This window comes from Anas acuta, chromosome 18 (genome assembly GCF_963932015.1).
Source record: "Anas acuta chromosome 18, bAnaAcu1.1, whole genome shotgun sequence".
NCBI classification, from domain to species: Eukaryota; Metazoa; Chordata; class Aves; order Anseriformes; family Anatidae; genus Anas; species Anas acuta.
Genome location: NC_088996.1, coordinates 790,680 through 817,254, shown reverse-complemented (window position 1 = coordinate 817,254; position 26,575 = coordinate 790,680). Strand labels below are relative to the sequence as shown.

The 26,575-nt window shown below is 42.2% G+C and overlaps 1 protein-coding gene and 1 long non-coding RNA gene across 6 annotated transcripts in view; one reads left to right on the top strand and one right to left on the bottom strand.

Annotated features, from left to right (window-relative positions):
* LOC137841832 (myosin-13-like) overlaps positions 1-18,582 on the top strand; it is a 37,479-nt gene extending 18,897 nt beyond the window's left edge. For 2 of the 3 annotated variants that reach the window (XM_068655211.1, XM_068655212.1), the window contains exons 22-33: positions 830-1,085; positions 2,806-3,048; positions 3,947-4,123; positions 4,834-4,979; positions 5,058-5,148; positions 7,762-8,151; positions 8,244-8,370; positions 8,788-8,906; positions 9,610-9,806; positions 10,428-10,611; positions 11,514-11,679; positions 12,491-12,696. In XM_068655211.1, coding sequence (XP_068511312.1) covers positions 830-1,085; positions 2,806-3,048; positions 3,947-4,123; positions 4,834-4,979; positions 5,058-5,148; positions 7,762-8,151; positions 8,244-8,370; positions 8,788-8,906; positions 9,610-9,806; positions 10,428-10,611; positions 11,514-11,679; positions 12,491-12,681 — 2,287 coding nt within the window. In that variant the 3' untranslated portion in view covers positions 12,682-12,696. Of the gene's footprint in view, positions 1-829; positions 1,086-2,805; positions 3,049-3,946; positions 4,124-4,833; positions 4,980-5,057; positions 5,149-7,761; positions 8,152-8,243; positions 8,371-8,787; positions 8,907-9,609; positions 9,807-10,427; positions 10,612-11,513; positions 11,680-12,490; positions 12,697-13,919; positions 14,229-14,311; positions 14,516-14,599; positions 14,726-15,814; positions 15,986-17,426; positions 17,532-17,630; positions 17,727-18,126 lie in introns of those variants that run through there. The other variant, XM_068655214.1, reaches the window with a different exon arrangement.
* Positions 1-26,575, bottom strand: part of LOC137841843 (uncharacterized) — a 33,598-nt gene that overhangs the window by 5,276 nt on the left and 1,747 nt on the right. The window contains exons 2-4 of one of the 3 annotated variants that reach the window (XR_011088781.1): positions 17,529-17,681; positions 11,278-11,843; positions 4,003-4,058 (exon numbers count right to left, since the gene is read on the bottom strand). This is a non-coding gene — a long non-coding RNA (uncharacterized lncRNA). The remainder of the gene's footprint in view (positions 1-4,002; positions 4,059-11,277; positions 11,844-17,528; positions 17,682-26,575) is intronic. The other 2 variants (XR_011088783.1, XR_011088782.1) reach the window with 2 other exon arrangements.

Here is a 26,575-nt window from a genome sequence, read left to right as displayed (position 1 = left end):
CTATACTTTTGACCTTCCCACATACCCTTCCAAATTATATTCTGTCCCTTTAAGGTGGAATGAGTCATGCAACATTTAGAATGTAGGGATGGCAGCAGCCAAGCAAACTGTCTCAAATATTGTTGACAAGTGAAAGCTTTAGGGAAAGCTAGGATCACTAGGAAGCTCTTTGCTAACCAGTTGCTTTTATCTATAATATTCTACAGCATATATTTAGTTCAGTGACTTCCTGACCCAGGCACAGTTTCTAAGAATTCAATAACTCTTATTGGATTTCTCTACAATGAACTGTTGAAGGTCCCCTTGAACTATGGGCATAGACAAAAATCCTTTGGCATTCAGTACCATAAAAAAGATTTAATTTCTGTTTTTATGTTCTGTCTTAATAATTTCTATAGTTGCTATTTTTTGTGATCCAAAAGCATCAAGATACTGATTCCATGATTTACAGTAACTCCCATATTTATAATCTCAACAGCAATAGTTCATGGAAATCAGTTTTCATTCTGGTCTTTACCAGAGCACTTGCACTTTCTTTGAGATTTGGGAAAGTCTCAGAGATTTCCAGGCAACATTCCAGAGAAGTTTGTCTGTTTTTAAGTATTTCTTTCCATGTCCATACATAGCTATTGTTCATGCTACTGAACTAGTCATGCAGCAATCCAGGGCCTAGAAATGACTTTTAATAGAAAGAAGCAAGGTGAGATAAAAAGTTTCACACAAAACTGCCCTGAGCAGAATGCTGATGCTGTGTGACCAATAACCAGAGTCTGTTTCTAACACAAGTCTCACTAGTCTGATAATCTGTATCATTTTCATGTGTTTTCAGAGAATCCATTTACATCATTCAATACAATGTTAGAGCATTCATGAATGTTAAACACTGGCCCTGGATGAAGCTGTTCTTCAAGATCAAGCCCTTGCTGAAGAGTGCAGAATCTGAGAAGGAGATGGCAAATATGAAGGAAGAGTTTGAGAAAATCAAGGAAGAGCTTGCAAAGTCTGAGGCAAAGAGGAAGGAGCTGGAGGAGAAAATGGTGTACCTGTTGCAAGAGAAAAATGACCTGCAGCTGCAGGTTCAGTCTGTGAGTAGCCTCCATTTTCAGATTCACCCTACCGCCTCTTCAATTCTCTTTTCTGTTGTCCTACATAAACAGACAGGTAACAGGGCCAGATTTTTCAGTGCTTTAGATGTTACACTGTATACACAATGTGCACTACCTGTGGTCTCCAAATCTGGATTAAATACAGACTATTTCCTCATTTACTGACCACTAAAATGTGGAGCCAGGGATGGGGCTGTTTTTCTGTCAGAGACAGGACTGAAACTGTGGAACAAAGACATGCTTTTCAGCTACAACAGTGCTGAGCAGAGACTGAAATTGCACAAGGCAAGAAGGTATTGAAATATAATAAAGATTCTCTGTGGCCAAGGGCAGTCTGGTGCAAGTGGACCTGTCACTTGATTCTATGTGCTCCCAAACCAGCCGTCTTTGGACAGTCCTGTATTGTTTTAGGCCCCAAGGATGTAACCATGCATGTTGAAAACAAGATTCCTTACCGGAATCCTCCTTCAGCACTTCAGTTTAACATATTTTTCTGATTTTTTTTGTACCCTTTTTGGTACTTAATGCCCTGTCCTCCAGAGCCAACCTAGTCTATAAGCATTTCAGGCTTCACTTCATGTATGGTAATCCAAAAAAGGCAAGAAGACCATATTTAGCTAACTAACTTCAACGTTAGGATACCATTTGAAGCATTCAATAGTTCCAAATGTATGGGCATAAAAGAAGTCCTAAGGTATGATCATTGCCCTCAGAGTGTTGTCTGGTTCTTTCTTGAATCACAGTTTCTTACTGTTTCAGCACTAGAACAGCCCTTCCTGTCTGCTCTTTAAGTCCCATTGCTGTGTGAATTTCAATCAACTCTGCTTGAAGGGTTCTTCAAGAGCCATCTTGTCCATGTTTGTTATCAGAAAATGCACACTTGATAACCATGATTTTCAGTGCCCCATGAGTTTCAGTAGGAATCTGAGAGAGAATTATACACAACATACTACATTACTGCAGTGATGTCTTTTGGCCACAACTCTTATGGGAAGCAACATATACCTTTTCTGGTATTCTGCCTAGAATACCTCACAGTAGCATTAATTTGGGTAACATTTTATCTGTCAGTCATGTTGCTCAAAATGACAGATAAGTTGCAGGCTAAAATTTAGGTTGAGCAATCCTGTTTAGCCATGAGCCTGAGCCTGTCTTGGCTGAGAGAGAGTTTAGAGAATGATGGGAGGAAGGAAGTATCATGTGAATTAAGTGACAGAAGTTGGGGGAGAGACTATCAGACTTGTGTCATTAATTGGAAGAGCTTATTACAGACAGAATCATCCCCAACACTCTGAAAGATGACTATGAAATACTGTGTTTTATAAATCCACATCTAAGCTCACGCTTCCATGACATCCAGTTTGCTGACCCACCTATTTATATTGCTGATACCATAGGCTCCTTGTTATGACACAAACCGATCAGTTTTTATGGCGTGTTATTACAGTCAAAATATCTGACCAGATGAAAGGAAGCATCTATGATTCTATGATCTCTGTTGTGGGATTATGCTTCACTTTCCTAAGCCATGACAAAGCAGTTCAATCTCCCCATGATTAGATCTTGTGCATTACTGTGGTTTGCATGTGAACTTTTGCCCTGACTTATACAATTCATTTCCTGGAGGTGGTGTTTGAGCAACATGTTACCTTTCATAATTTTTATGAAAATATAACATGCCTTCAATATGTTCTAACAGGATAGTGAAAATCTAGCTGATGCTGAAGAGAGATGTGAAGGTCTCATCAAAAGTAAAATTCAGCTGGAAGCTAAAATTAAAGAACTTAGTGAAAGAATGGAGGATGAAGAGGAAACGAACGCTGAACTGACAGCAAAGAAGAGGAAACTGGAGGATGAGTGCTCTGAGCTGAAGAAAGATATTGATGACCTTGAACAGACTCTGGCCAGAATGGAAAAGGAGAAGCATGCAACAGAGAATAAGGTGACAGGGATCATGAAATTATTCTTCCCCAGAATGTTTTCAGTTCTGTGGCAAGTTACAGAATTTCCTAAGTGGTTTGAATGGAAGTGATATGTTCCCAAAGTATAGGAAAGGTAACACCTAAGTGCCTGTGGCATAAAAGGTTTTGCTAAAATTATAACTTCCTCTTAGGAAAAAAAATATTATTATTTTCCTATTGCAGTTCAAATGAGTTAACTTTTTTTAGGTGTTAAGGTGTTTGATGGAGAACTTCTATCTTCCACTGTTTTTACATATAAGGAGCCAGTATATTTGTGTCTCTTGTGGATGGAGAACTAGTATGCTTGTGGGTGGCTCAGTACAAAATGGCTGTTTTGAGCCTTTCCCATGTGCATCAAAGCGAACTGATCTTGCAGATGCCAAACGTTTTCTTATATTTCTCTTCGTTGTGGTTTAACCTGGCCGGCAGCTAAACACCACACAGCTGTTCACTCACTTACTGTGTTCCGTAATAACTTAATAAACCTCATTTTCTGAGAAATTACATCTGTGTGCCTAGCAAATGTATTGTATTTAGGAAATGCATTTTTTGTGCAGGAACAACCCAGAGTCCTTTAGTAAATCCCAATAAAGTAAAGCTTGCAGAGGCTGTGAAAATCTAGCACACATTCCACTACTAAAACTAGCAGGATAGAACTGGTAGTCAAGACCAACTCAAGCAGGAATTCTTACCATTGCAGGGTCAGACAGGTGTGCCAGCCATGATGCTGGTTACTCCCATCATTAATAGTATATACCTTAGTGGAGAGCACTTTGACGTAACCCATACAATATTTTGCAAGGCTACACTCACTGCTCTTTCTTAGTCTGTCATTTCCCATGGCACCCCCTCATAGTATGGATGCTTGCTGCCTAACAGGTAAAGAATCTAACTGAAGAGATGACAGCTCTGGATGAAAATATTTCCAAACTCACCAAGGAGAAAAAGGCCTTACAGGAGGTACACCAGCAGACACTGGATGACCTGCAAGCTGAGGAAGACAAAGTCAGCACACTCACCAAAACAAAGACCAAACTGGAGCAGCAAGTAGATGTTGTAAGAAAAATAATAATAATAATAATAATAATAATAATAATAATAATAATAATAATAATAATAATAATAATAATAATAATAATAAATGGAGTTTTGTAGGTGGATGCTCTGACAGATTAGGAGAGGGTAGAAATCTGCAGCTAGGTGTGTAAACAATATCTAAAGCAGCCAAGCCAGCTCTAGTAATTTCACTTAATAACTCATGGGCAGTTGAGAGGGTATTGTGGAAACCAGTGTTTCTTCCATATTTCCTTGCCTGCTTAATCTATGTTTATAAGTGGATATTCCAGTATTGTAGGCCTTTGTGCCCCATTTTAACCAATTAGCTACAGCAGTGTATCTGTGACATTCTGAAGCTTGCTGTGAACTTATAAAATTTATGTATATACACCATGACACTGCGGACACTGGGAATTTGTCAATGTTTTGCAGTCTGCATGCTAAGAACTGCACTAACTGAAAAAAAATAATTTGGGTATTTTTCAAAAACTTTCATTTCAACTGTGAATGGCCAAGTTGTGGCCAGCTTAATATCTGAAGATAAACCCTGACTCTGTAGTGAGCGTATCAAAAGTAGAGATGAGAAGCATTTACAGTATGATTGTTTTCTCTAGTTTTCAATATTCAATTTAAGTAAAGATTTTTAAATCAGGAATATTTACCATTGAGGTATGTTTTATGTGTTTCAAACTATGTCTTATGTATTTTAGCTTGAAGGGTCTCTGGAACAAGAGAAGAAATTGAAAATGGACCTTGAGAGAGCAAAGAGAAAACTGGAAGGGGATCTGAAAATGTCTCAGGTTTCCATCATGGATCTGGAAAATGATAAGAAACAGATGGATGACAGGCTAAAAAAGTATTGCACTGACATTTGAATTCTAGAATTCATATTTTATCTTAACCATATTGAATTTGCATTTTTGTTCTTTAACAGAAAAGACTTTGAAATTAACCAGCTCCAAAGTAAAATTGAGGATGAGCAGGCTCAAAGTTCTCAGCTGCAAAAGAAAATCAAGGAGCTTCAGGTAAAGTCTAAGGGATATTGATATATTTATTAGCTGAGTACAGCTTTGTATTTGGTTTATATGGCAAGGTTTTGGTAGCGGGGGGCTGCAGGGGTGGCCTGAGAAGAGTTCAGAAGCTGCCCCATATTAGATAAAGGCCAGCTTCAGCTGGCTCCAAAAGGGACCTGCCACTGCCCAGAACTGAGTAGTGGGAAATGGGAAATTACACAGAATCACACAGAATTTCTAGGTTGGAAGAGACCTCAAGATCATCGAGTCCAATCTCTAACCTAACACAGTCCCCACTAAACCATATCCCTAAGCTCTACATCTAAACGTCTTTTAAAGACTTCCAGGGATGGTGACTCCACCACTTCCCTGGGTAGCCTGTTCCAGTGTCTAACAACCCTTTCAGTAAAGAAGTTCTTCCTAACATCTAACCTAAAACTCCCTTGGCGCAACTTTAGCCCATTCCCCTTCGTCCTGTCACCAGGCACATGGGAGAACAGGCCAACCCCCACCTCACTACAGCCTCCTTTAAGGTATCTGTAGAGAGCGATAAGGTCGCCCTTGAGCCTCCTTTTCTCCAGGCTGAACAAGCCCAGCTCCCTCAGCTGCTCCTCGTAGGACTTGTTCTCCAGGCCCCTCACCAGCTTCGTCACCCTTCTCTGGACCCACTCAAGCACCTCGATGTCCTTCCTGTAGCGAGGGGCCCAAAACTGAACACAGTACTCGAGGTGTGGCCTCACCAGAGCCAAGTACAGGGGGACAATCACCTCCCTAGCCCTGCTGGTCACACTGGTTCTGATACAAGCCAGGATGCCGTTGGCCTTCTTGGCCACCTGAGCACACTGCTGGCTCATATTCAGCCAACTATCCACCATCACTCCCAGGTCCTTCTCTGCCTGGCAGCTTTCCAACCACTCATCTCCCAGCCTGTAGCTCTGCTTGGGGTTATTGCACCCCAGGTGCAGGACCCGGCAATTGGCCTTGTTGAAATTCACGCAGTTGACCTCAGCCCATCGGTGCAGCCTATCCAGATCCTCCTGCAGAGCCTTCCTACCCTCAAGCAGATCGACACACGCACCTAGCTTGGTGTCATCTGCAAACTTACTGAGGGTGAAGTTTGCAGATGACACCAAGCTAGGTGCGTGTGTCGAGCGATTAAGCAATATCGGTTGTGCCTCTGGGAGAACATATTTAAGAAAGGGAAAATAAGATATCCACACTGCAGCCCATAGTGGAGCAGGTGGATCTGCCCTGAAGGAGTCTGTAGCCTATAGAGAGCCCCTGCAGGAGCAGGCCCCGAGCCAGAGCTGCCACCTGTGGAGAGGAGCCCATGCAGGAGCAGCGGGCCTGAGTGGAGCTACTGCCCTTGGGGGACCCATGCTGGAGCAGTTTGCTCCTGGGGTATGTACCCCATGGTACTGAGTCATATGGTCCGTATGGGAGCAGTTCTTGAAGAGCTGCAGCCTGTGGGCAGCCCCACAGGATCAGTTTGTGAAGGAGGGCATCCCGTGGGAGGGACCCTACATGGAGCAGAGGCAGAGTGACTGAGGAGTGGTGGAGATGAAGCATTAGGGACTGAGCACAACACCCATTTCACTGTGCCTCTTGGAAGGAAGGAGGTGGAAGAGGATGGATGGGGGAAAGGTGTTTGTAGTTTGTTTTTAGTTTCTCACTGCTCTAGCTTGTTAGTAAAAGGTAATAAATTTCATTAATCTCGCTATGTTGAGTCTGTTTTGCCTGTGACAATTACTGTTGAGTGATCTCCCTGTCCTTATTTCAACCCTGAGCCTTTCTCATCATATTTTTTCCCCTTTCCCTTTGAGGAGGGACAGTGAGAGAGCAGTTGTGGTGGAAATTGGCTGCCCAGCAAACTAAAACCACCACAAGGTTCATTAGAATTAATATTTGATAATCAATTAAGAATTTATGTTTTCTTAGACTGTTCTACAAAAATATTTATCTACACATGAATAAAACAATGAACATGGGTGCTATTCCAATCTCAGGGCACTTTTACAGAGGCTCTGGTCTATACTCATAGCTGACTATATAAGAAATCACTTAAGCGAACCTTGTGGCAGACTTCAAAAATGGATCCAATGCTGACTTGTAATAGTAGTGAAGCTACTGAGAATTACCTTTCAGAGAAAACAAAGACTGATATTTTCTCATCATCAGGGCAGAAATCACCTTCCAAATGGAGACACAGGAAGACAACTCCTTTAAGTGACATTATCCCATGGTTGCTCATCCCAAGGTTCCTTCTATCTTGTTTGCTGCTGGAGATGGCCTGCCTGACCTTCTGCAAATTTATAAGAAATTCATATTATTTTATATTTGTCGGTGGCACATCCCTCATGCCTTTAAAAAAGTACAGTACTAGGTCTGTCATTACATAATGAATCCATTCTAAAATACAACATAAAATGAAGTATCAGATTTTACATTCACTGCTGCTCCAAAACTGAGTATTTTAAGTCCTAGGACACAGTTCAGTGAAATTTCTAGTGGTGTTTCACTATCTATGCTGATATAAATGGAAGTGAATGTACGTTCTTTGTTCCTTAAAGGTAATTTCATGTACTTCTATTCAGAAATCTTCATTTAACCAATTAATTTTCATAGGCTCGAATCGAGGAATTGGAGGAGGAAGTTGAAGCTGAACGTGCAGTCTATGCAAAGACTGAAAAGCAGCGAGCTGAACTTTCCAGGGAGCTGGAAGAAATCAGCGAGCACCTGGAAGAAGCAGGAGGAGCTACAGCAGCTCAGATTGAGATGAACAAGAAGCGTGAGGCAGAATTTCAGAAGATGCGCCGTGACCTCGAAGAGGCCACGCTGCAGCACGAAGCCACAGCTGCTGCCCTGCGGAAGAAGCACGCAGACAGCACAGCTGAGCTTGGGGAGCAGATCGACAACCTGCAACGAGTCAAGCAGAAGCTGGAGAAGGAGAAGAGTGAGCTGAAGATGGAGATAGATGACTTGACCAGTAACATGGAGTCCGTCTCTAAAGCCAAGGTTGCTGCATAGGAAAAAACATTTCTCATTGCTATTATTGTTCTTCTAAACAATGGGATGAGCTGACAGATGTGCTTTCTATTTCTTAACAGAGCAATTTGGAAAAGATGTGCAGAGCTCTTGAAGACCAGTTTAGTGAAGTCAGAACCAAAGATGATGAACATATGTGGCTAATTAATGACCTGAACACACAGAAAACATGTCTACAGACTAAGAATGGTGTGTCCCTAGACAAAATATAATTGTCCTGTGCCAAGCACTTAAATATGTTGCCTGAATGCCTGTGTATTTTCTTATATGTTCATCACTGAGTGATCTGAGCAAAACTCAGACTAGAATTTCCTCCTTGTGGCCGTCATGGATACTCCACCCAAAGAAACAAAGATAACCCAAAAGAACCAAAACCAGTGTGTGTTTTTTGCAGTCAGCTCATCCCCTTTCTTTTGATGCTTAGCATAGCGTTCATCTTTGATAGCTTTTTTCTACCTGGTGGAAATTAAATTGTTACTCTCCCTTCTTTTTACCACATTGTATCTTGTAATCTCTTTCCATATAATCTCTTTCCTCATTCATGTGAATTTTATATGTCTGTCTGTTCATATTCTTCCATCTAAAAAAAAAGTGTTTTCTCATTAGATGAACTAACGCAGCAACTACAGGAGAAGGAGTCATTGATTTCTCAGTTGACTAGAAGCAAACAGTCTTTCACGCAGCAGACAGAAGAGCTAAAGAGGCAACTAGAGGAAGAAAATAAGGTGAGTTGTTTTAATTTGGCCCAGAAAACTGTAAAATAAAGGCAGAGACATGAGAACAGTTAAACTTTTGAGCTTTGCCTTGGAATATAATACACAGAAGTGACATAGAAATTAAATAAGACAGTTTAAGCCCTTCTTGCCATGCTTTCTGAAGTTCAAAAACATGAAAGAAGTGAATAAAAATAGCTCTGTGTACATACCTTACTCCTACAGGAAATCATTCAGGCAAAGGGTACAGCAGCAGTGAAAAAAAGACAGTAGTGGAGTACCCAGGTAGTACCGGGAGTACCCAGGACTAGAAATGGCAATACAGTTTAAAGTCTCTTCCACCTTCAGATAAACACTAAATTTTACCTAAAAAGCTTACAGGGAAACATCTTCTGGAGCAATTATTCACACATTTCCTGTTGCTGAATTTATTGCATCTTTGCCTGAAGCACTTCGTGCTGATGTGCTTAAGAGGCGGTATCCCAGACAAATTGGGCAAAAAGAACTGATCCTGGTTAACAATGTCGAGTCTGAAATACAGAGTTCCAAATGCTATTCACTTTTCTCCTCCAGTTACTCTAGCAACTGCTGTACGTAGGCTGTGAGATGTGGATTTTTTTTTTATTTTTTTTTTTTTTTTTTATCAAAATGTAGTAAAAATGTCCAGTCACAAATGGTTAGTGTTCTGACAATTTGTATCATTCTAACTACACAGGCCAAGAATGCCCTAGCCCATGCCTTGCAGTCTGCTTGCCATGACTGTGACTTGCTCCGGGAACAATACGAACAGGAGCAGGAAGCCAAGGGAGAGCTGCAGCGTGCCCTGTCCAAAGCCAACAGCAAAGTGGCCCAGTGGAGAACCAAATATGAGACACATGCTATTCAGCGCATGGAAGAGCTGGAAGAAGCAAAGTATGTGGAGGGATGATCTTGAACAAGTAGAAGGATATTTATGTAAAAATGTGAGAAGGAACTGGAGGAAACCAGAATATGTTTGTAGTGGGAATATGCAGAGCAATATACTTTGTAATGTGTTGGGACTGAAAACGGGAGGGAGTAAAGGTTTAAAGGAGGAGAGGTGGAGGTTTGTTAAAGTTTCTACAGAATGGACAATTCCTGTGTATTAACTATAGAGTTAAACATAGTAGTTGAAAAATTGCACTCTTGACACTGATGATACTGAAAGTGTGTTTCTGGTTCCTCTCCACATTGGTGTAGGCTACCCCTTGGATACTCTTGTTTCTTCACTGGTTCCATCTCATATTTCACCTCTCTCCCAGATTTCTAGGGAGTCCCCCTTCCAAGTTATGATCACACACATGTCCATATCTCCTCTGTGTATTCTCCCAGCCTACACACCACTCCAAGCATTCTTTGTTATCCTAGGCTCCTATTGATGTTATCTGATCACACTATCACAGCTTTGTATGTTGCTCTCTCTTCTTCTTTCTCCTATGCCACACTTCTTTCCTGTCCATTTTCTCAGAACGTCAGAATTTTCCTTCTCTCAGTACTGATTGTCTTGTCCTGCAGAAAGAAGCTTGCTCAGCGGCTGCAGGATTCAGAGGAGCAGACTGAGGCTGTCAATTCAAAGTGTGCTTCACTGGAGAAGACAAAGCAGAGGCTGCAGGGGGAAGTGGATGACCTCATGATTGACATGGAGAGGTTGAACGCAGCCTGTGCAGCATTTGATAAAAAGCAGAAGAATTTTGACAAGGTTCATTCAGAAAGCCTACCAGATACGAATATCATAAAAATCTGATAGGCCAGGCCAAATTCTGAAAGCATGAAAGTTCTGCACTCACAATAAAATAAATTATATTTTATCCAAAGCAAAACTGGGGGTAAGGAGCACCAAACAGGACATGTAGTAATAATAATGTCACAGTGTGAATAATCTAAGGTAACCACATCATATAATAACATAGATTTCTGATAGTTTTAAAAAGCATGAAGCTTTCACAAGGGAGAATGGGAAGATCTGTATCAAATCTTTGATCAAGTAGACTGAAAGTTTTCATATAAATTCTAACAAGCCCCTACTTTTGGCTGGTGCTAGTCTTCCGGCCTTTTATTTAGATTAGGCATAGCTTCAACCTCCTTAATCAGTTCCAACCTTCACTGCCTTTAATAACATTACTAAAAGGCTCAACACTGTTTGCCCAAGTGATGTTGCATAGCCCTGTGTATGTGGTTGAAATGGGTAGATGAGCTAAAGAACATGGCCTGCAGGGCTGTGCAGAAGACAATAGGAGAAAATAGCACGATCTTTGTTGGTGAGCTGAGTGCAAGAGCACTGGGTCCTGAAATAATAAACAGGCTCACACAGCCTCATTCAGACTAACCACGTTGTGTCCAAGTTGCTGTGAAACCAAACACCTACCTGTGAGCTTGGGGGCATACACTCCTATTGTCTGAAGAGGATAACATAAGTAGCTGCCCTTGTAACAGACAAAGTATGTATCCCAGTGAATTGATTGTCACAGGCAGTGAATGTGCAACAAAGAAGATTTTGTGACCCGATGCCATGCCTCTGAGGCTCTTGTTACATATACGTACAGGGACAGGAGTGTTGAAGAACGGGCCATTCTTATGCTCTGATGGTTTCTGTCACTCCAGGTTGTGGCTGAGTGGAAGCAGAAGTACCAGGAGAGTCAGGCTGACCTGGAAGCTGCCCAGAAGGAGTCTTGCTCCCTTAGCACTGAGATATTCCGGATGAAGAATGCCTATGAAGAAATTCTTGACCAGGCAGAGACTGTCAGACGGGAGAATAAGAACCTCCAGCGTAAGTTCTCAGATCTCTGTCAGCTGGGACCCATCATGCTAAGATGCTTCCGTGTTTCTGGGGTACATGAACTCTGCCTCTTCCCAAGCTTTTGTTTCTTATGGTTTTCCCACAAAACTCAGGTTAGGTGACTTTCCTTCCTGTTCAGCTCATCACAAGGTCACCTATAAGCACATGAGTACAGCTTATGATAATATCCTACTTCCTCATGGTTTCTAACACCATCATTATATTTCTCCTCCTTCACACCATCATAATCCCCTTGATGGAAAGGGAACACATTAACCGAACAGACAGAAATGTTGATGAAAACAGATACTAATGTTTTTCAGACAGCTTCAGTCATTACCATTAGAAAAGACCTGGTGGGCTGTTGTCTGCCTTCTGGTTGGAGCACCATGCAGATGTGGCACAACAGATTGTCATTTAATCAGCCAACTAATTGTGTAAAGGAATTCAATTCTCTTTTGTGAAGTTTAGTGATCCCTGGGGAGGGAGAATTTGGGAATGAATTTGGGATTTTGGGAATCAAACAGAACTGTCTCTGGAGATACGATATCACTATCCAGAGGTAGCTGATACTACTCTCTGAGCTCCCTCCAGTTGGTCCCCCTCATTTTTAAACTTGCACATTGAACTGGAAATAGCAGGTAATCCAAAATAAATATTGCACGTGAGACAGGATCTGTTATTTTCTCTCACTGCCATTTCATAATACACCATTATCTCTTCTGTCACTCCCACTGCCAAACAGCAATTGCAGGTGCCATTGGCAACAAGATGAGCTAAATGTGTATTTTCTGTGTTACAGAGGAAATTTCTGATCTTACTGAACAGATTGCTGAAGCTGGAAAAACTAATCATGGACTGGAGAAAGCAAAGAAGCAAACTGAACAAGAAAAATGTGACATTCAGGCAGCATTAGAAGAAGCAGAGGCAAGTGTCCTCAATAAGGGGTCTTGTTTTGGGAGAGACCATAAATGGAGAAAGCAGAACAAATAACATAGAGACTGCCCCTCACCTAATGTAGCATAGCTTGTTGTGCCACCTTGCACACACACACACACACACACACAAAAAAAAAAAAAAAAAATCAGTCCCAGGCTAAAACTAAGCTCATTTTGCACCACCAGTTTGATTTTGCTCCTCTGAAAGGCTACAGAAAGGTCATTTGTTTCAAAACTCTGACGGTTTTTGTTCCCTAGTCAAAATACATTACGTTACGCAGAGCCTATTCTAATTGTTTTTGTAATTTTCAAGGATGGAGATTTCATAGTATTGCTGGACAACCTTTACCCTTGCTGCTTCGTTCTTGTGGGGGAATATTTTTATGCTTAGTTCAGTCAGGATTTCCATAGTATCAACTTTTTTCTGTTGCCTTTTGCGATGTCCACTTCCATGAAGAGCTTCATTTCATTTTCACCATAACTCTCCTTAGATAGAATAAAATGGAATAAAAACAATTGACATATCTGATCTTGAGATCACACTAGATGGGACAGCAGTAGGAACAAGAATTATAGTGGCCATGATAATCCATCTGGTCCAATTTCTGTATCTAAATGTCAGAAGTCTAATCCTGAATTAGTCACCACAGGCTCTTTGTAGAACCAAGAAGGAGAACTAGGTATCTCTGGAGGGTCTGTTCTAAAAAGGAATGCCAGGGCTACATCAAATGCTTAATCCTCTGGATGTGCTTATTTCTGTCCACTTGTTCTGAAGACCCAGCCTCAAACTCTAATTTCTAAACATTGTAAGCTAGATGATATGAATATCACAGGGAAAAGGCTGTATGGAAGGGGGGAATGCTCACACAGTTGTTGGGGCTTCGCACCTTGGGAGGGACTATGTGCAGAGTCTCTAAACAGAATTCAGCATTGAGACACAAATGACAGCAAGCTTCTTCTCAGTATGAGGCTTGGCTTTCCTGTAAATTTAATGTTTTCATGTGTTTTGTTATCTCTGCAGTGTCAACATAGCTCTCAGTGCCCAGAATTTGTGATATTGGAGTCACTGTTCTAAGAAATCTTATTATTAAATTATTGATTACTATCCCACTAAGGTATAATAATTCCTGTGTATGGGAAAAGCAGTCTGCATTTGCAGAGTTAGGCCTTTTCTAAAGGTCCACAGTAATGCAAATACATCTGTGTTACTGACTGTGAAGTGTCAAAATTCTGCATGGGCATTTCCTAGAATAGACACTACATGGACAAATAATATTGTTTCAACACTTTTAGGGCTCTTTAGAACACAAAGAAGTAAAAATCTTGCATGTTCAGCTGGAGCTGAACCAAGTGAAGTCAGATGTTGATAGAAGGAATGCAGAGAAAGATGAGGAAATCCAACAGCTGAAGAGGAATCACCAGATGGCATTAGATTCTATGCAAACTGCGTTGGATGCTGAGATTAGAAGCAGAAACAATGCTTTGAGGCTGAAAAAGAAGATGGAGGGAGATCTATATGACATGGAGATACAGCTGAGCCATGCCAACTGTCAGGTGGCAGAGACACAGAAGCACATCAAAGGCATGCAAGGGCAACTCCAGGTAGAGATCAGAAGGGCAGCTGTCCTATAAAGACTTTGACACTCTGCTTGCCTCTGAATCTCATGGTGCTTTCAATTTCAAAGGATTCCCAGCTCCATTTGGATGATGCTTTGAGAGAGAATAATAACCTGAAGGAGCAGCTTGCTATGGTAGAGCGTAGGAACAACCTGATGACAACAGAACTTGAGGAGATGAGAGCTGCCCTGGAGCAGACAGAGCGAGTCCGGAAAGTTTCTGAGCAGGAGCTGATAGATGCCAGTGAGCGAGTGCAGATTCTCCACTCTCAGGTATTTGGTATCTCCTTTGTAACAGGCATGTTAGTCTGGCATGAAATGGTATGGAAATGAGCTGTCTTTGGACTGTCCCAACAGAACACAAGCCTCCTCAACACCAAGAAGAGACTGGAAGCAGACATTACTTATTTACAGAATGAAGTTGAACAGATCATTCAGGAAGCCAGAAATGCAGAGGAGAAAGCAAAAAAAGCAATCATAGATGTGAGTTCTCCTGCTTGCCTCTCTTCCATTTTATACTACTCCAGTCACATTTATACTTTAGAAAGATAGCCATTAGGTGGGGGAGAATTGATTATTCAACTTAGGAACAGAAAATATCAGTGACGCACAATCCCTCCTACTTGGGCCTTGCACAGCCTCTGCTCTACTGCTTGTCATGGAAGAACCATTCAGTCTAGGTCATCTACTCATGTTCTGTTACCAGTCTGTTTTGACAAAGAACCCTGTCTCCTCTTTTTAATACCTACTTTGTGGGTACTCACTTTGACTTCCAGGGTAGATAGAAAGCAAAAAACAAATGATGGCAAAATTGAAATGGGAAGAATAGCCCAAACCCAGTCCTATTTAGATACAGCAGAAAACAGGAACTGAGACTAAAATCATATGTCTCTATGCAAGAGATACAGAAAATAAAAAGGGAAAATAGAAATGTTTTATTTAAACAAGGAAATTGTTCGACAGTATCAGAAGAAACAAATGTTAGAACTATCCAGAAAGGGTGTATGAAGATGAAACAGAAAATTGTTACACTACTGCAACACATCACGACTCACTTGGGTCTGAAGTACTGTGTTTAGTTCTGGTTCCCCCTCAGCAGCCATGCTGCAGGTTCCCCTATGGCTTCTCTGTCCTTTTTATGAAACCGTGGTGATAGCTATTCAGGATTCTGAAGAGTTCAACGGGCACAAGCTTTTCATTGTTATTAGGAGACATTCAGGGTCATTTAATTGGTAAACACTGCTAAGGAGTCTGACTCTGAAACTTAAGCACCAAACAACCAGATATTTAAAATCATTTAGTTTAGCAGAGATGCTTTTAAACTTTGGATCCTGAGTCATTTGGATGTTGTTCTTGTTGTCATCAACCCTGCCCATACTCCAAGGCAGAGTACCTGTAGAAATACCAACAAATGGTGATCATTCTTATATGACAGACCCTTAGCACAGCCATAGGCACCGACTGAGAATGTAGAGATCCAAACACCAATATGAAGCTGGTCATTGTTCATTGCTCCCAACAGGAGCACGGAACTGCTAGTGATGTGAAGATATAACTCTGTACTATAACCAGGCAGCCATGATGGCAGAAGAGCTGAAGAAGGAGCAGGACACCAGCGCCCACCTGGAGAGGATGAAGAAGAATCTGGAACAAATGGTGAAGGACCTGCAGCACCATCTGGATGAGGCTGAGCAGCTGGCACTGAAGAGTGGAAAGAAGCAACTTCAGAAACTAGAGGCAAAGGTATGGGAGAAACTGGGGTACACTAAGGTCAGGGTCCTGAGTTGATCTTTGGCTGCTGGAATCTCTTGGGAAGGTTACAGTAGGGATTTCCAGCAGGTTTGATGAGGTACATTGAATAGTCAAATGCTGCACTGCATGTAAGGAACTTGAGAACAACCTCATAAAACCTGAATAAGTGGGCAAAGATGGTGGCAGATGAACACCGGTGTAGGCATACTCCTAGGGAAAAATAATTTAAAACATACTTACATGGGGACAAGTTTGGAACTGGCAGTTACAGTAAGAAGAGATTTCAATCCATGACAGGTCTCAGAAACTGCTCAATGTGCAGTAGAAGCAAAAAGCCAAAAAAAAAAAAAATAGTTAGCCTTTATTAGGAAGGGCACTGAGACCAGAGAGAGAGAGAGAGAGAGAGCATTACTTGCCACTATATTATATGTACTACATGTAGTTTGGTCTCTGCATCTCAAGAAGAACCCACCAGTTAGAGAACCTTCCAGGAAATGGCAGATGAGGGGGTGAAGCTTTATGATGAGGGACAAACAAGGCTAGGACTCTTCAGTTTGGAGCAGAGATGGATGAGAAGGATGTGATCAAAGTTTACAGAATCATGAAAGTAGTAAACTAGATGCATTCATGATGGTTAGTCATCAAAATGCACAATATTAGAAGGACAGATCATACAGAGAAGATCTTTGCCTGGAGGTCACTTTAAAGCAGATACAAGAAAGTACTATACAGACTGGGCAGTGAAATTCTGGAAACTGCTGTCACAGAAAACTGTAGAGGCAGTGGTAGAAGGTTCAAAAAGGGATTAGGAATCAGCTGTTTGTAAACAGACACTTAAGGGAACAGGCACAGATATGTCAACTGAAACTCCTAATCTAATGACAGTGGAAGCTAAACAAGTGTGAGGGAAGTAGACAGTGGCCAGGTTTCCATGCCATCCCTAAATAGCATCTGCTATTGCCACTCCCAGAGACAGAGCACTAGGCTAGATGGAACATTTGCCTGATTCACTTACTGCACTCAATCTATTCCTGTTCCAAGATATAGCACAATTGACTGGGAGTTAGGTGCTTTTGGTCATGGAAGGAAATACCCACCGAAAAAAGAAAACAATTGGTGTCCAAATTTGACTTGCATATACTGCAGAACAACCCTCCCTTCACTGTTTCAGTTTCTTCCTCCCTGACAGATTTAAGCCTGATTTTTGTTAAAGTTGCCCCAGCTACACACAGCAAAGTTCTTTGTTTAAGTAACTGTGGAGTCACACACCATGTCACTACTAATGTAGCATGGTGAATGGGTTTTAGCTAGTCCAAGAAGGAGCTGCAGGAAGCTGCTCTGCAGCCCTTAGTCTGCAAAACCCTGGATCCTACAATGATGTCAGCAGCCCTTCTTGGCAGCTTGCTGTCTTTATCATGATACTCTGTTTCAGATTCATGAGCTAGAAAATGAGCTTGACATTGAGCAGAAACGAGGAATAGAGTCAGTGAAAGTTGCTTGCAAGTATGAACGAAGACTGAAGGAGCTCACTTACCAGGTATTTCAAATCCTCTGCTCTATTCTGTATCTTTCTTGTATTCTAAGTGCATCACATTGGTCCATCTTTCCAGGATGACTTTATTTTCACTTCTCACAGTCTGAAGAGGATAAGAAAAATATTTCTCAGCTTCAGGAACTGGTGGACAAGCTGCAGTTAAAAGTGAAAGTATACAAGAAACAGGCTGAGGAAGCTGTGAGTGCAGGACTCTTTAAATCTTTGTGGGTCCTGGGTGGATATTTCTGAAAAGTCTGGTCTCCCAGGTTCATTAAAATAAGTGAATACTCAGTTTGATGGGACAGTGGTGGCCATTATCTTTGAATATTCCCTATATTTTAAAGAGTTTTGGCTTACAACAGAGCAGGCACAGTTGTAATTATCGTGGAGTTGTTACACTTTTGGAGTCACACCAGCCAGTTTTCCCAGTACTCATGTTCCTGTAAGTAGTACAAATGCACTGAGTTCTGGCACTGCAAGGATAGAGCTGTGAGGCTAACTGTACTAGGTTACATTACTATGGAGCAGGTGCAGGGTGTTAAGTGGAACAGGGTGATGACAGATTGTGTGCATGTCACTGATGGCACCATGATTTCAGGAAGCACAGGCAAACACTAATCTCTGTCGATGCCGCAAGACCCAGCACAAGTTGGAAGAGGCTGAAGAACGAGCTGATATTGCTGAAATTCTAGTTAACAAACTGCGAGCCAAAAGCCGTGATATTGGAAGACAGGTGAGTTCAAGGGCTGCAGAGAAGGACCCTTCTTATTCAACAAGTGCCACAAAGATCTCTGCTCAAAGACCTGGCAGCAGTCTTTTCCCACTTTTGCACTGGATTGTCATCATGAAGGAAGGACAGAGTTGGCACTTATTCAAAATCAGTGTTTTTTGAAAATCCTGTTGGTGCCTCCCAAGATACATGTATATACCACATATAATCTACTGTAAGAATCCAGGTCTTTCAGCAGAATTGGAAGATAATACTTCTTTGCCAGTAATATGGCATAACATGTGCAATAGCCACAGACCTGTAACAACCCCACATATAATTCAATTACCCCTGATAACCTGCATATTTATTTATTTATTTAACATTTAGAAATCAGAAGAATGAGGTCCATGACCAGAGCTGCTGCAGGCTCCCTGACACTAGAGACTTCTATGCATACAACAAATATTCATTACCTGCTTCTAATCAGTAGGTATGCATGTAACCGCTGTTTGGCCTCTACATTCTTAGTCAACCCTAAGTAGATGTGAGAAATAAAAACAAACCTGCATGGCACACTGGTGACTGTAAGGGCTATCTCATTTGTAATGAGATTGAGTGTAAATGCTTACAGCAAGTAGGGCAGCAGTTACCCAAGTATGGATTACATCCAATGCAGGGAAAAGAATTCCCAAGGTAATGGGCACAGACATGTCATTTGTCCTCCATGTTTTCAACTTACATGTTTAGATAACAATTAAACAGGAGAACAGAAGAAAAAAGAACGGGGGGGGGGGGGGGGGGGGGGGGAGGGAGGAGGGAGGGAAGTCAGCAAACATCTCTCCATAAGCTTGGAAAAATATCAGCATGTTATCAATCTGAATTTAGTAATATTTAAAGGGCAAGTAAACAGAATCACAGAATTTCTAGGTTGGAAGAGACCTCAAGATCCAAGATCATCGAGTCCAATCTCTAACCTAACACAAACAGTCCCCACTAAACCATATCCCTAAGCTCTACATCTAAACGTCTTTTAAAGACTTCCAGGGATGGTGACTCCACCACCTCCCTGGGCAGCCTGTTCCAATGCCTAACAACCCTTTCAGTAAAGAAGTTCTTCCTAACATCTAACCTAAAACTCCCCTGGCGCAACTTTAGCCCATTCCCCCTTGTCCTGTCACCAGGCACGTGGGAGAACAGGCCAACCCCCACATCACTACAGCCTCCTTTAAGGTATCTGTAAAGAGCAATAAGGTCGCCCCTGAGCCTCCTCTTCTCCAGGCTGAACAAGCCCAGCTCCCTCAGCCGCTCCTCGTAGGACTTGTTCTAGTAGTGAGTGGCTCAAAAACTGAACACAGTACTCGAGGTGCGGCCTCACCAGAGCCAAGTACAGGGGGACGATCACCTCCCTAGCCCTGCAGGTGTGAGAAACACTCCGTAGCCAATAACTTAGGCTCAGACGAGGATCTCAGTGAAGTAGTAATTTATTCGCAATTGCAATGGCAGGTGCCCCACAAGCAGGAGAGAGCGCATCTACTAGTTCCAAAACACAGTTTATATACCTTTTGATGGCAGGACCCTCCCCTGTTTCCCCACTGAGTGGGTAATCCAGGTTCACAATCTATTTGATGCTTCACAAACAATGCATGGCCTTCAGTTGCCGGCCTGCTAAATTTCAAATTTCTTTTGACATTTTTACTGCTTGAAGTGGTAATGTTTCTTCACTTATCTGACTTGACTTGACACCGTGATTTTCACCTAATTGTCCTAAGGAGTCTGGTTGTCTGCATTTTACTAGGTCGCCTGCTAAACTTTCTTATCACTGTAAGCATATCTCAGTACCACATTCCCTCCTTCTAAACAATGTAACTGCAAAAACAACATTTCTATTCCCACAATTCCCCCCTTTTCTTTTTTTTTATAAACAGTTGATTTTTGCAAAACCTTTCTCTAAGGTGTAATTTGATAGACTTCTTCTTCTTTGCTTTCTTTGCTTTCCATCTCCTCATTATCTCCTTATCTGAGTAAGGTGGTAGCTCCATGGTCATTTGTTTCAATAGTGCGGTTTCAGTTAACCACTGTACTAGTCCTCTTACACAGAGGATAATGCAGCAACCAATGGCTGTCAAAACTCCTACAACTACGATCAATGTTGCAAATATGCCTATTTTTTTTTTATTTTTTTCTGCCAATTCACTGGCAAGGGTGGTAAGCCCTTGCAATGCTGTTGTTACTGAGCCATCTGGGACACTATTGTTGGGTATAAGAGTGCAACAATGGTTGCTCAGTATTACACACACAAACACACCTCCTTCCTCTGCGAGCATCATATCTAATGCTATCCTGTTTTCCCAAGCCATTTTGCTGATGGCATCTAGTTGTTCAGCGATTCCTCTCATCGCATCCTTGGTATAATTGATGAATCTCTGCTGATTATAATAGAAATAATTAATCCAATCCGCATTTTTATTGATTGTTACCCACCAGAACAGTGACTCAAACCCTGCAGGAATTTGATTTCTGGCTTTATGTTCATCTGCAACTCCTCTAGGTACCCCCATAGAATCTATGTATACTCTATCATCAAATGATATTCCTAAGCCTCTTTTACTTCCTCTGGGTATTTGTGATGTTTCTCTTTCAAATGCCAGGGTGAAGGGTATAGCTAATTGAACAAGTGCACAAGTGCCTTCCCAATTAGATGGTAGGGTGGACCGTAAGATCTTCCCTCCACCGTACCACCAGAGATCTGCCCTGGGGATCTCTAGTCTTGAGCAGTTTCCCATCAAGTCCTTGGTAGCACAAGGCAAATTCTCCCAGATGCCAGGTAGCACTCACACCCTGCCGTGACAGGCAAGCTGTATGGCTATCTATAGCTGTAGAGAATGCAGGGGGAACCGTGATACTGTTATCATGCAAGAAACAGCAAAGAGAGACTTACAGGCCTCATTTCCCCAGGCAGTCTTTTCTTGGTACAATGCAATCATACATCGCATCCCTTGGGAGTCTTTGGTCCACCACCATGGGAAGGGCACTATCTGGGCAATCGGTCATCCCGAGGCACAAGCATTGCAGTAGCTACGGTTGAGACTCTGGACGGTATATTTGACCCATTCTATCCAGGCATTCACATCCCCATACCTTGTTTGAACTGACACATTTCAGAGGGCTTCCTGTTTTCTCTCCTGTTTTCTCCTTGAGTTTCTCCCTTTCTCTGATGGCAATAGAGGATTGTTTCCATACAGCTATTCTCAATCTGGCTGTTGGGTCTCTCCCAGTTATTTGTTCTCTCTGCTCAATTGTCGTTGGGCATTTAAATCTCCACAAGCTAACACCTCACAAACATCAAACGTGACAGATTGTGGTACATAAACCTCTGTCACAGTCACCCATATTTTGATGGGGTATCCCGTTTTTGCTATTATCTGGTCATGCCTTTTCCAAGTTGCCAATTGACCAAGGCCTTCTCTGAGGCCTAGAATCACTAAAAACAAAATCAGTAATCAATTTTTCCCTGTCATTATTTTTAAACCTTAGGTTTCCAAATAATTATCGATGCAAAAAAATAAGATGTACACTACTACTATAACAACCCCCCCTTGGGAGCACTGCAATTCGCTATAGGTCTGTTCTTTCTCTCAATCACAAGTCACAGTCGTTATTTACCTGTGAAAATAAAAGGTTAGTTTACAATTGTAAGCTCTTATCCTGCTCAGAGTCCACTATGAGATTTTTCTCTTCAATTTCAACTTCCAACAAGTCTTCTGTAGGAACAGCTTCCCAGGTACTAGCGTCGACGGATGCCTTCACTCGAGTATAGTGAGTCCAACTTTTTTCCACAGTTCTTACGGCTGTTTCAGTGGTTAGTAATTGTCTTTCCCATTCAGGCCGGAGTTGACTCTTTCCAGGTCCAAATCAGGACCCGATTTCCTGGGTGATGGTGGTGAATGGGGAATTCCAAAGGTGGGGTTTGAGCCAACAACCCACAGGTCCTGAGAAATGACAAAGAAGAGGACAACCCCAGAATACAGTTCTTAAGAAAACTCTCTTGTTTTGAATTCTGGTATCTCATTCCTTCTGCCCAGATAGGGCAATCTAAACAGCATCTCATATGGTAAAATTCCTATATCATTTTTTTGGTGCTGTTTAAACCTGTAGGAGTAAGCATTTTACCCAAGGAAGTTGGGTTTCTAACACTAGTTTAGTTAATTGCTTCTTTAATGTCTGATTCATTCGCTCCACCTTCCCAGAAGAGGAGGGGTGCCAGGGGCTGTGAAAATCCCACTCAATCTCTAAGGCCTGCTTTAACCCTTGCAGTAAAGCTTACACCCATCTAGTCACATGGTCAATTAGGACAAACAAGTAACTCAGTAAAGTCTACCTGTATACTTTGGAAAGGTCAAATCCCTGGCTCCCGTCCTTCTCTAGATGGGTTACAGAAGAACTTTTATTTACCTTTTGACATATGGTACATCCTCTGCATATGTGCTTCCCTTAAAGTGTATATTCCTACACAGACATACTTTCTTATCACATATTGCTTGCACCTCCCAATGACTCTTATGATGTAAAACAGTTAATATTTGCCTCATTATCACTTTATTCAGCATTTCTCTCCCATCAGGGAGAATCCATTTTCCTTCAGACTTCATGGCTCCTGATTCCTTAAAAAAAATCTTTCTTTTAAATCTTTTTAGTTCTTTCTTAATTTTCAACAATTCCCTGAATCCTCTCTGCATTTATTCTGTTTTCCTTCAGACATTAGATGCCTTAAATACCTGATTTCTCTTTCTCCATATTGTACTTTATTATTATTATTATTTTTTTTTAATACTCCCAAGCCCTGCTTTCCCAGAAAGTTGAATAGCTTGTTAGTAGCTTTCTTCACAACTCTTTTCTCCTGTCCTGACAATAGAAAATGATCCACATATTTGTTAACATTAATACCTCCTTGGGAGGTTATAATTGCTCCAATATATATATATATATATATATATATATATATATATATATTATTTTTTTTTTAGAACTTACCCAAATAGATAGGTGGCCCTGTAAACCCCTGAGGTAAAATTGTCCACCTATATTGTTGCTTCCGCCCCCATTTCAGGGTCTTTCCAGTAAGAGGTGCATATACATGTATGTTTGCTCTCAGGGCCTGCGAGCACTCCATTAATAACGCTGTTATTCCAGTCTAACAATTTACTATTTGAATGCCCAATTTAATCATCAAATCCCTTCCCAACAAGTTAGTCCCTGCCTTGGGTACATACAATAATTACCCAGTGATCATTTTATCCCCTGGTCTCAGCTTGGTATCCCCCAAAAGTGGCACTGTTATCCCAGCCCCTTCTGCCCCCATCACTTTTTAGGGTTTCATTAGTTAATTTAATCCCTGATACTTTACAAGTCAGTAATGACCTAGCTGTTCCCCAGTGTATTGGGTTTGATGGCAAGGTTCGGGGGGTGTGAGAGGTGTGGGGGTGGGAAACTGCAGTGGCAGCCCCCGTGAGAAAAACCCAGAAGCCTCCCCGTGGCAGGTAAGGGACAATTTCGTCCGGCCCCAAAGGGACCCACTGCTGCCCAGAGCCAAGCCATGAGCAATACAGTCCGTGCCTCTGTGAGAGCACAGCCACGAAAACAAACAAACAAAGAAACAAACAAAAACCTGCTGCTCAACAGCAGTTGGGAGAGCGAGAAACCCCCCCGCAGACACCAAAGTCAGTGCAGAAGGAGGGGGAGGAGGCGCTCCAGGTGCTGGAGCCGAAACCCCCCTGCGGCCGCTGGAGAGGCCCCTGGTGAAGCAGGCTGTTCCCCCCTCCCCGATGCTTGGGAAACTGAACAAACACCACAGCAAATATACCAAAACTTCTAGACTGTTACTTAGATAATGCCTACATCACCTTTCCCTGCTCATTCAACTTCAAACAGCTCTGTTAAATACTACATGCCACACCTTTAACACCTTCAGCAACCCTTTTAACACTTCCTTTATCTTTCTCCAGCCTGTACTTTTCTAATACCAGCACCAAAGGCTCAGTCAGGGTCCAACTTAATTCCATACCTTTTCCCTCCAAGATAAACAACATATTAATATAGCGTATTTCATCCAATTTTCCTTCTTTCTTCCTTCTTCCACTCCAGATATTCCTATTGGAAGTGGCCAGCCTGGCCACACTTAAAACATCTTATCAAAGCCTGTCCCTGCTAGGACTCAGGCCACAACACAGGCAGCCTTCTTTGCCTGCCATTCCTTCATCTCTCTTCCTCTCCTTTCCATCCTGGCCCTGACTCCCCCTGAAGATTTTCTTCCTCTTTCTCCAACGCTCTGCCTCACTACCCGCTGCACTGTCAATACCATTAGTTTCGCTCTCTTTTTTTTTTTTTTTTTTTTTTTTCCTTCTTATCTCCCCTCCGGACACACACCTCCAGGGCCTCCCGCAGGAGTTCACTACATCCCCCCACCTTCTGAAGCATTTTCTGCATATTTTGCCAGGCTTTAATCACACAATGAACTTTCAAGAGCCCTTGGGATACCAGGTCCTCGGGACTCATCCCCGAGTACTTTCTCATTCTGACCCCAAGTTTCTCATATGATTTCTGTGTTGCACACTTATTATTCCAGCCAGGATTGGCAAGTGGGTATTTCTGCCCTGCCGGTATTACCCCTAGTCCTGGAGGATGAGCTCTTTCCCATTCTTGTATAGCAGCTCTCCTCCTGATCATTCCCATTTCTTTCCCTGTAAACAACATACTTATAGACATAATTCCCTTCCCCAAGAGTATAAATCAGGTCATAGGAACTGGTCTAATTGTTCAACTAGGCTGTTGGGGTCCTCAAATAAAGACTTCCTCTCCTTCTTAAAAGTCCTAACCTCTCTGCTGGTAAGGAGGAGGGGGTAGTTCACCTAAGAGGATACACAGTTAGTGTTAGTACTGTTAGTATCAGGGAAGGCAAAATTCTCAATATCTCTTCTACCTTGTTCTAATTCTTGCCGGAGCCTAGGGTACGATACTTTTTTAGGGACAGTGTTAATTACAGTCCCTGTCTCCCTTCCTGGAGTGACTGCTGCTGCCACGGGTACAATATTAGGATTATAGGGAGCATAACTTGGCTCCTTCTCTGAAAAAGGAATCTTCTTGTTTACACATAAATTTAAAGCCTGAATTTTCATCAGACCCATATTTTGGCCAAAATACTGCTGTTTCCTTAATTGGTTCTTTTGTCCAGGCTGATACACAATATTTATTTTTTTTTTTATTATTATTTTTCTTTTACAATCCCTCTAATTTTGGGATTATGTTTCCAATTTCTTATCATTCTTAAGGAAGAACTATTGGTAGGCACTCCCCCAGGGATATCTCCCTGTTCTCCGGAACTCATATTTCCCATTTTTCCTAGCCCTCGTCAGTATGTTGCTACAGAAATTTCCCTTCTGCAGTGTACCACACACTAACGTTCCGATTCTGGAAAATGGGGGTGTACTGCCAAGCACTTCCCCGTGCAAAGGTTACCGCACACCTATGAGTTTACCAGATTTCCCTGGTGTACTTCCAAGCACTTCCCTGTGCAAGGATTACTGTACACCAAATTTCCCTGGTGTAGTGCCAGCACTTCCCCGTGCAAGGGCTTACCATACACCAGACTTCCCGAGACTCTCCACAGAGTCTCACCCGACCCCCAAGGCAATACTTAATGTTTCTTACCTTGGTCTGTGCACAGAGTTACCGGATCGATTCTTAAAAACCCGGAGTGCCTACCTTCTTCCTTTCCCCACTACTTCACGGATCCTGCCTCTTTAACCAGTCTCGGGCCCTCTGTCAGCTTTCTGCAGAACCGCCACCGTCGATGCACAGGACCGCTGAAATCAGCAGGGCATGCCTTCCTGCTGCTGCGGCGGTGGAGCTCCCCAGTAGGTGACTGGATCCCGGACAAGCCCCCAAATTGTGAGAAACACTCCGTAGCCAATAACTTAGGCTCAGGCGAGGATCTCAGTGAAGTAGTAATTTATTCGCGATTGCAATGGCAGGCGCCCCACAAGCAGAAGAGAGTGCATCTACTAGTTCCAAAACACAGTTTATATACTTTTTGATGACAGGACCCTCCCCTGTTTCCCCACTGAGTGGGTAATCCAGGTTCACAATCTATCTGATGCTTCACAAACAATGCATGGCCTTCAGTTGCCGGCCTGTTAAATATCAATTTTCTTTTGCCATTTTTACTGTTTGAAGTGGTAATGTTTCTTCACTTATCTGACTTATCACACCGTGATTTTCACCTAATTGTCCTAAGGAGTCTGGTTGTCTGCGTTTTACAAGGTCGCCTGCTAAGCTTTCT